The following is a 10,246-nucleotide window of genomic DNA, read 5'->3' on the forward strand; positions in this document are numbered from 1 at the left end:
CTCCCCTTTTCCACCCCCCCTTTTTTTTCCACTCCCCAGCCCTTATGCACCTACGAACACCGAGCGATCAGCGGCACTGGGAAAGTGTGCGACTTTTTGTGCAATGTTGCATTTGGCCTAAATTTCTACCAGGATTTGTTTCCCTTATCCTATTTTTCTACCATGGAGCTAAGCTTCAACTTCTGTAAGTGATTGGGTGTGGAAAAAAATGCTGAGAAAATTTGGTTTGTTTCATTCTGTTTCAGTGTCAACAGATGACTGTCCTAGGAGACAAAAAAAGAGATCAGGGACCTCAGTTCTCAACAGAACGGGATGCCTGTCTAAAATTGTTTGAGAAATGGAATGAACAAGATCAAGTGGAGTTTGTGGAACATCTATTGTCTCGCATGTGTCACCACCAACACGGACACATCAACACATATCTCAAGCCCATGCTTCAGAGAGATTTTATTTCAATGTTACCAAGTAAGTACTCCCATTTGTTGAACACATTTTAAGTAGATTTGTTTTACTTTCCTTCTTCATCATGTAATCTGTATTTTTCAGAAAAAGGACTTGACCATGTTGCTGAGACAATTCTCTCCATGTTGGACGCTGAATCGCTCAATTGGGCTCAAATGGTGTGCAAAGAATGGTACAGAGTTATTTCAGAAGGCATGCTATGGAAAAAACTAATTGAAAGGAAGGTTAAAACTGATCCTTTGTGGAGAGGTCTTTCAGAACGTAGAGGATGGTAAGCTGTGATTTGCTATCTAAAATAACTTGTTCTTTGAGGAGTTTCTCATTTTCTATCTATCTTCTAGGATCCAATACTTGTTCAAACCAAAGCCTGGTGAGAACCACCCAAGTAATGATTTTTACAGATCTCTCTACCCTAAAATAATCTTGGATATTGATGTGAGTCACACAATGAAAACTTCCGTAAATAGTTGTTGGCATACTACAATTGCTTATAGTGTAATTTATGTATGAATTATATTTTTATAGAGGCTTGAAAAGAATTGGAGAATGGGAAGACATGTGCTTCAAAGAATCAATTGTCGCTCAGAAAACTCAAAAGGAGTATACTGTTTGCAATATGATGACCATAAAATTGTATCTGGACTAAGAGACAATACAATAAAAATATGGGACCGTTCAACTTTGCAGTGTATTAAGGTTAGACTAGATCAAAAAGTTCAATTTTACATTAGTACGTGTAGTTTTTGATTTATAATCTTCTTTATTATTTTTTATAGGTTCTGACGGGCCACACTGGTTCAGTGCTTTGCCTACAGTATGATGATAAGGTGATAATCAGTGGCTCAAGTGATTCAACGGTACGTGTGTGGGATGTGGCCACCGGTGAAATGGTGAACACACTCATTCATCACTGTGAAGCTGTACTTCACCTACGATTCTGTAATGGGATGATGGTGACATGCTCAAAGGTAGGTTAAAGATGGTTAATATGACTCTTTTAAATTTGTCGTCAATGCACTTTCGTTATATTTTTTGTTTCTAATAGGATCGCTCCATAGCTGTTTGGGATATGACATCACCCACAGAAATCACATTAAGAAGAGTTCTTGTGGGGCACAGGGCAGCAGTTAATGTTGTTGACTTTGATGAAAAATATATTGTCTCTGCCAGTGGAGACCGCACAATCAAAGTTTGGAACACATCATCATGTGAATTTGTTCGAACTCTAAATGGACATAAAAGGGGCATCGCTTGCCTTCAGTATCGTGATCGACTGGTAGTCAGTGGCAGTTCGGATAATACCATTAGGTAAGAATACATTTGATTTTTGTTAATCATAGCTGATATTGTCCTTTCTATTTTTCATATTGTTGGTAAATTGGAATTTCCAGATTATGGGATATTGAATGTGGAGCTTGCCTCAGAGTGTTAGAAGGTCATGAGGAACTTGTGCGGTGCATTCGCTTTGATAGTAAAAGGATAGTTAGTGGAGCTTATGATGGGTAAGTTCCACTAATCATGGTTTCTGACTAAGAAATTCAATTGAAATGGAATTATGTAATCAATCTTTGCTTGATTGTAGGAAAATAAAGGTTTGGGATCTGGTTGCTGCTCTGGACCCGCGGTCTCCGTCAGGCACACTCTGTTTGAGAACATTAGTGGTAAATTTGTTTCTCATTTCTTAGACAAATCTTTTCCTCATTAATGTTAATTAATATTGTGATTTTTACGTTTAGGAACACACTGGACGTGTTTTCCGACTACAGTTTGATGAATTTCAAATTGTGAGTAGTTCTCATGACGACACAATTCTCATCTGGGACTTCCTTAACTGCGACCCACTTGAGGGCAGTACAGCTGAGGCCCCTCCTCCTTGTCAACCGGTAGAGAACAGAACACCTTCTCGTAAGTTTCATAGAACGTCTTAATTTGTTACCTTAAATCTGTCCAGGCATGCTTCTTACAATTTTTATTGTTATAGCTTCATTTGGTTGAACAACCGCCCTTTGCCCATGGTCTTCATTTACATACCTGCCAAAAGTAGCACTTACCACTCCAAATAAGTGCTATACTGTCCCTGTACTAAACAGGAACATCTGAAGTGTCTTCTTTTCTAAACTGTAAAAGTGTTTGATAACTACTGTGATGGTGCTCAACAAAGATTCTGCAAGGCTGCATAATAAAATCGAGGAGCTTTGTTCTTTTAATGTATGAAATGTTATCATTTATAATTTTAATATTTTTAGTTATATTAAGCCATCTATAATTGTACAGATTTTAAATTACTGTCATTTTAGACGTATTTATTTCTCTTATGCAGCCTCCTAATGTCATGCTGTGATGCCTTCGGTATTGGATGAACCAAACCGTGTCAGTTTCAGAGTATTTTGGGCATCTCTATGACGTTACTTTACATTTACCTTTGTCACTAATTACTGTACTTTTGATAGTAGACCATCTACCATTACATAAAAATCATGAAATAGATTGTCTTATATCAAAATTTGAAGTTTGTAGATGCCTGAAGTATTAGATCCCAGAATTTGAGCATACTCTGATGTTCCATAGAGCTCCTTTGAGAAGTGTGTACTTAATTGGTCAGGGGAAATATTGGGGAAGTTGTTCTGTGTCAACTTCTCCGTTATCAGGTTTTATTTGAGGGTGGTTGGTATGTGATTCCAGTGTTAAAGTTTAGAACTGGTTGGTTTGTCAAAGTTTTTGTCTGGTCACTCCTCGCACACTCTGGCAAAGACATACTAAACAACTTGTTATTGTAAATTTTATTAGCGTAGATTCTTGCCTTTGAAATCATATTGGCTTGTTCTCTCTCAACTTGGATCTCATTATGTCATGTCAGAACTGTTGCTCTCAATGTAATAAGGATTTATCTCTTTCAAGGAATTTTGAGGTGTTTGGGCTTTTGAATCAGAAAAGAGAAACTCCTGATTTCTGTGTGATTAAATGGTTATGACACAATTGTCTCTTGGTTGGAGATTCACAATTATAAATTTTTTGTAGAACTGTTCAAGTGTTTAATATATTATTTGACTTGTATTTGTTTTGTTAATTGTTTGTCTTCAATGTAAAATATTGTGTGTAAGTGTGTGAATGAGTTGTACATATCAGTGAGTGAGTTTTTGTGTGATGTGGCCTTGGATCTAAAGGTGTGAGAGCGACAGGACATTAACTTCTGATGGGCTTCTGCCTAATGTCTGTGATTAAGTGATATTCACTATTATTGTGCATTCTTAGAAATCCTCCTTATTCTTAGTGTGTATGAAATTGTAGAATATGTGAGGCCAAGAGAAAGTAAAATGAGTTTACATTAAATAAAAAAAGATAATTGTTTCTTGTGCTAACTGAAAATCATGGACTATCCTGTTTCCTAGGAAATCTGTTGAACCTCAATCATGCTAGGTTCAGACCATCTAACGGTAACTAACAAGCACCTTTGTGCTTTCAAGTCCACCTCAATCTCCTTCCCTTGATGCAATTTTTGGATTGAGCTTTGTGTACTCTGACTCTAAGTGGCACAAATGTTTAACTGACATTTTGACTTACAGCTAGTTTCATTTTTATTTTTTTTGTTAAATCCTGTCTGCCCCATGTTGTTTCTCATGTAAGATTATCTTCTCAGTTCATATAATATACCGCACTTTTATTACTGAACATTCCCTGTTTCAAGTGCAGGTAACTAATTTTTACACTAGTTGTGAGCATTAGAGGAATTTCTCTTAACAGTAGTACAGGTATGGAAAAGAGTTACAGAATCTGCTTATGAGTTTGTTTTGTTGACTGCCTCTCACTTGGCGGAGACTTAGTAATGGACTAGAGTTGTGGGGATTCAGATAGGGGGTGGTTTCTTTTCTGTTTTGTGTTTTGGTGATATTCTAACTTTTAAGTCAAATGACCAAATTGAATTCCTCTAAAAGAAAGAAATGGACTAACTATTAAAAAAAAAGTATACATTGTTTGTCTGGTACAAAAATGATGTTAGTTTCAGAAAGTTAATTTATGAAGATGGACTGGTATGGGCTGGAATGCTACTGCAACTTGGGAGTTTTATGTAGTAGAATTAAATCCCTCTGGGTTTACTTCTATGCTATGAAGTGAAGTAATATTTTCCCCATTTCATGTTAACTTCATAGTCAATACCCTTGACAATTGTACATGTTTTTTTTTTTGTTTTTTGTTTTTTTGTATACATCCTAGAGATCGGGTAAGCTATAAGTTGTACTATTTTGGAGGTATTGATACTGATCAGTAATTCTCAAATTACAGTTTTTCTGTACATTTTCTTTGTTCATTGCTGTTAAACATCTGTCCTCCTTTCCTTAATGATAGATAACTAGAGAAATCCACGTACAGTGTACACTCCATTTTGCAGTAGTCCTTGAAAACACTTGTTTTTCATCAGTCAGACATGTTCTCCAGAGTAGTCTTAAAATATTTGGAAAATGTCTTTTATACTCACGTATAAATTTCATTCATGGTTGTCAATGCTTATGAACTGATTTATTCTCATGCTCATAACTTGCAATTCCAGTGTGGAATAGACTGAGCTCGGGGCGCTACAAATGTACAATATGCACACTGTTACACTGCATAGAATTTTGTGAAGTCTTTGTGTGTTGAATGTTTCATTCAAAACATAAATCTTTGATGAAAACTAAATTATTTCTTATTATTTGCTGTTATTTAGATATACTGCTGAGGTACTATGAGTAGACATTTTCACTCTAAAATTACAGTATTTACTGTGTAGTGGGGCCTGTTATTGCTTTGCGATCTGTTAAAGCTAAAACACAAGTTATTAAGGCTAGAATCTAATATTTTTAATTGGTAGAGGCAGACTTCAAGGAGTAAATATGCGTCAGCCAGTTGGTTTCGTGTTCCCAGAAAATTAGTTTTCTTTGTGGACTCTGTATCTTAAAGGAAATGAAAATCAACCACAACTTCCTGGTTTTGATCCCTTTGCCGTGATTTCTCCTGTTCCCAATGAAATTTCTTAACACTTATTCATTCCTTACCTCTTGCAGCAGTTTGAATGTGCTGCTCTTGCTTTTCAATACGCATTGAGATATCTTGATTTTATTTGAATGATTGATTTCATTTATTAGTACAGCATTTACTATTGTTTTGTCTCCCAGGTGGATTTAGAAGGGAATTTTCTGCCAACTAGGCATTCAGCTAGGTACAGGATATGTTACAATAACTGGTATACTTTGGAAACTGTGTGCAATTTCAACTAAGGTAAATACACAACATCACTCCCATCTGGTTTTCATTATTTAACTAGAAACGGACTGAACTGCCTAGGTAAACAAGAACAGTATTCCAAGAAGAAATTTGTGTCTTGATTGTCACCGTGACGTCAAAATGCTCCCTCATTTAGACGTCTTTCTGCACGCAAATCCAACTCCAAGCTGTATTCGGGTTGAACGATGGCCAAGAATAGGAGTTAACCGTGTGTCAGGGCTAAGACATCCTATGCAGCGCTGCAAAGCGCTCAAGCCGCGTCTCAATCCTAAATCCAGACGTTGTCGAACCAGCGCTGGGTCTATGCCGCTGAGGCGCTCCCACTACTCTGACACCCCCCCCCCCTAAATCCAGACGCCTCTTATCATACCAAAAACCGCATTTCCTTACTAGGCCCTAGCTTTTTTTTTTTTTTTTTTTTTTTTTTTTTTTAAACCTAACGAAAGTTTCGAGTGGCTCAACCTCTTCTTGAATTTAACCAAGAAGCGCTTCGCGGGTAGCAGGGCTTCCATTTCTTGCACATTTTATGCGCATTTTGGGCGCATCTGTAACACGAGATGAGAGCACTACAAGACCTTAAGAGCCTAAAGCCCTGCAAAGAGCGTGTTACGCGAAATGCCAACCCCGCTCGCGAACACGTGTAGCTCGTTCGATTGGTTCGATGCAGGGCTCTACTCTCAAGGAGCCTAGCCACGAGGTGCACGGTGAGTTGCCTACCACTCAGGCGGACCGGTCCAGCACGGCGAAAAAGCTGACTCGTCTGTTTCACACAGTAAATGAATGGGGAAATCGAGTGTAAGGGATTGCACTTGCATAAGCTGACAGAGCCTTGCCTTCATTCGACCAATAAAGCCCGAAAACAACAAAAAAAAGAAAAGAAAAAAAATTATCACTGAAAAACTAAAAAATTACCTAGGATCCAGCGAATGCCTTTACAGTATCCATCACTCTCCTACACCCAATAGAAACGGAGGGGATTTGTATCAACAAATTTGAACAAATGTCACTTTGGTCTATCATGTCCCTTTAATCATTTTTGTTACTTCAGCTTACATATCAAGAATAGCTATGACATAAACAATCATTAAGTCTCAAATCTCTTTAAAAATTCAACATTATGCAGTCTTGCACCAGTTGTTACACTACAACTTAGCAAATAGTGATGGTTCAATGATACATACAAAGAAGAACAATTAAAAAATTAATGTGAAGCAGAGAAACCACATTCAACAATTTTGTAGGTGTAAGGAAGGCGGTTGGCACACATAAAAAACGCTTTGTAGAGCAAATCACAAAACAGTTCTTGATAGATGGCTGATTTTAAGAATTAAACCCACACTGCAACACTCCAAATTGATTAAACAAAAGCAGTACTCCTTAAAACATCAGAGATCAAAATGACAAACAGTATAAATTTATTGAGTTAGTTAAGTCTTGTTCTCCAAAGTCAAAATTGAAGCAAACCGAAGCCAAAGCGATATTACATACCTAACTCTGTCTGGTATCTGCTAACTAGCCCAGTATGTATGTGGCTCGTATTTCAGTTTGCTTTAGCTTTGCTCCATGAGGATAAACCAATCATCTAATGTCTTTAAAAGTTACTGGAGAAAAGAAAGATCACCAAACTTAAAGCAAGATATAACGTTGACAGTCATAATCTCTACTAACTCACCATCGATACTGTTGCAGAGTTGCAAGAGATGTAATTAAAACAGGTAGCAATGACAATGAAGACAAATGGAAGGGACATTTCAACTACAGAGCGGTAAAGAAAATGATGTATATGTCTGGGTTGTAGTCTACATCACATGCATTTTAAAAATCACAGTACAGTATGTAAAATGATTCAAGTACTCTGTTAACACAATAAAACATTCAAATAGAACAAAGGAATCAACAGAACCCTGTTACTACAAAACTAGTTCAATGAACCTCCACACACCTTGTAAAAACTTCACTCAACCACAGCCAAGGAGATATTATTTTTCATTTCGCCACAAAAGACAATAAGATATTAAAGTGACCAAATCTTTTTGCATTTTCATTGACTTATGAACTTTTTCGTAGCATGATGAATTGAGCCTATATGTAATGCATTTCATCTGTTCTGTAATAAACTTTTTACACGCATTTGATACAACGACTGATCAAAACAGTATTTTTAAACGAGTCAAAGCCCCATAGTCTGCTTCATTCAATGCTTAAAAAAAATTAGGAGGTTGGGGAAAAAATTAGTCCCACATATTATTTATATGTAATACTGAACAGCAATATTACAATGAATGAACACAAAAATCACTCCCCAACAGCCCTAAGTTCAAATACCACTTGAATAAAAAAACCAAAAACCATTCACCGAAAAGAAAGGTACTTTTAAAATGGTAAAAATTACAACAAAACCAGATGTATGATGGTTTATATACATTCGAATAAATTCATTATTGATAAGGCTTCAACTTAGAAGAAAGAATTATAGCGAGTGAGTCATCAGTCAATAAAAGATGGCAGCTTTAAAACAAACATTTCGTTAACAAAACTCTTTTGACAAGAATTGAAAAAGAAAGAAAGAAAAATATGCAAATATTATGCTATTGCACATACCCTAACACAAGCAAGAAGAGAAAGTTCCAGTAACTGAATGGAGAAAAAAACACAGTATCTGTACTTGGTAACAAGCTTGCATGACACATATTACAGTACAATTTTAAAAATAAAAGCACAAATACATTTCATAAATGTCATTATTTCATTTAAAAACTTAAAGGAAAGAATACAATTTTCAACAAAGATGCAACAAGGACACAATTTATTTTCCCTCGCAATCTAGCACTGTTCTAGAGAGAAAAAATTGAGATAAAGTCAGCAGAAATTTATGACTAAAGTACACAATTTATCTGTGATTAGTTAAAGTAATAAGTACTACACTTTAGTGGTTTGTGACATCATATTTCTGATTTTTTTGAAGTATTCTGAACATCAAAATGTACTTTGCTTTCCAGTCCATCAACCAATTTTAATAATAAAATTATATTAATATATGGCCATATTTATCACCTATATTGATTTACTCTACTGATAAACAAAGAAAAATGTATGATTGCTTCACAGATTATTCTGCAAAAATGACAATAACACAGTCTCATAATGTTTGCTGGCATCCATGTGTCGCAAACTGTGTCTTTCGTTAGGATAAACCTGTTAACATTAACATTATGTTTATAATGTTATCAAAGGACATAGTTTTCAAAATCAAGCAATAAGAATAAAAGAGAAAAGAAGCAAAACCAACATACCTGTAATTGGTAAGGCTTTCCTGCTTTAACAAGTAAGTTAATTAGTTGACTGGTGTGAAGGAAATGGACATTTTCATCAATCAGACCATGAATAATGAGAAGTCGGTTTTCCCTACGGAGATAAACTAAAATTTAGAAAGGATTCAGAGCAAAATACCAAAATACAACAACAATTTATTTAGAGCTTACTCATCAGGGAATTGGTTCACGTAAGTTAAAACAGATCCTTTCTTGTAACCTTGCTGATTATATTCAGGGAGATCCATGTAACGTTCAGTATAACCAGTGTCATAAAGGGACCAGTTTGTCACAGGAGCTCCTGCAACAGAGACCTAACAAAAGAAATTGTTACCAAGAGAACTACAAACAGGTCACAATTCTAGCAACAGATCAAAAGTACCTTGAATATATGTGGGTAATGTGCAAGAGCCATGAGAGACAAATATCCACCATACGACCAGCCCATTATGCCTACTCTCTTCATGTCAATAAATTCTAAAGTGTCAGCAAGCCATTGTAGTACTTCAACTTGGTCTGCTAACTCAACTGTCCCCTGAAATCAAAAATTATAGAGTTATCATAGAGTTGGGAAAGATTTAAAGAGTTAATAGTCATTCCATGTGATTGTACCAACCATTTTACACCTTAAATGACCTTCAAACGCAAGTCCGCGATGACGAGACCCTCTTGAATCAATCGCTACAACACAATATCCCTGGGCTGCCAACATGTGCAATCGCAGTTGTCGCATACCCTAGAATTGTAACAAGTTATGAGGAGCAATCACGAGTGAACTGGACTGCTAGTACTTTCGTAAATAGCAACTAACCTTAAATGTATTTGATACAACTTGCACCTCAGGGCCTCCATATATATGTAGAACAGTGGGATACTTCCGACCAGGTTCAAAATTGTGAGGTTTAAATACCATTGCATATAAATTTGTTCCAGCATTGATTTGATGAGTATACAACTCCGGACAGTAAAATTCTCCTTCAGGCACTAGTTAACATAAACAAAAAATAGCAGTTGAACTATTTCTGTGCAAGATGTCCACAATAGGCCCCCATGGACTCCCATAACACAGTCCCACAGTTCTTTCCCATCCATGCGAGAGGTTTACTCACATTGTGGACTCAACCCACCTATCATTCCACTCTCTGATGAAAATTACATATTACACCTCCTACATGTAATAAGATTTACAAGGGGAAGGGAGGAGGGGGGGGGGG

At 36.4% G+C, this 10,246-nt stretch overlaps 2 protein-coding genes across 2 annotated transcripts in view; one reads left to right on the top strand and one right to left on the bottom strand.

Annotated features, from left to right (window-relative positions):
- The window catches only part of LOC113214546 (F-box/WD repeat-containing protein 1A), an 8,427-nt gene extending 3,010 nt beyond the window's left edge, over positions 1-5,417 (top strand). The window contains exons 2-11 of the mRNA XM_026433933.2: positions 246-465; positions 547-733; positions 804-897; positions 988-1,158; positions 1,239-1,430; positions 1,508-1,770; positions 1,854-1,964; positions 2,045-2,123; positions 2,199-2,367; positions 2,444-5,417. Of these exons, the coding sequence (XP_026289718.1) occupies positions 246-465; positions 547-733; positions 804-897; positions 988-1,158; positions 1,239-1,430; positions 1,508-1,770; positions 1,854-1,964; positions 2,045-2,123; positions 2,199-2,367; positions 2,444-2,457 (1,500 nt within the window). The 3' untranslated portion in view covers positions 2,458-5,417. The remainder of the gene's footprint in view (positions 1-245; positions 466-546; positions 734-803; positions 898-987; positions 1,159-1,238; positions 1,431-1,507; positions 1,771-1,853; positions 1,965-2,044; positions 2,124-2,198; positions 2,368-2,443) is intronic.
- Positions 5,418-6,724: 1,307 nt separating this feature from the next.
- On the bottom strand, positions 6,725-10,129 carry LOC127749721 (dipeptidyl peptidase 9-like). Its single transcript, XM_052269102.1, has 6 exons — positions 9,844-10,129; positions 9,649-9,768; positions 9,415-9,567; positions 9,204-9,346; positions 9,015-9,126; positions 6,725-8,916 (listed from the first exon to the last, which is right to left on the bottom strand). The coding sequence occupies exons 1-6, from the start codon at positions 9,943-9,945 to the stop codon at positions 8,824-8,826; spliced, it is 723 nt and encodes a 240-aa protein (XP_052125062.1). The 5' UTR covers positions 9,946-10,129; the 3' UTR covers positions 6,725-8,823.
- Between the last annotated feature and the right edge of the window lie 117 nt (positions 10,130-10,246).

This window comes from Frankliniella occidentalis, unplaced genomic scaffold (genome assembly GCF_000697945.3).
Source record: "Frankliniella occidentalis isolate FOCC.00 unplaced genomic scaffold, Focc_3.1 Scaffold82, whole genome shotgun sequence".
Taxonomy (NCBI): domain Eukaryota; kingdom Metazoa; phylum Arthropoda; class Insecta; order Thysanoptera; family Thripidae; genus Frankliniella; species Frankliniella occidentalis.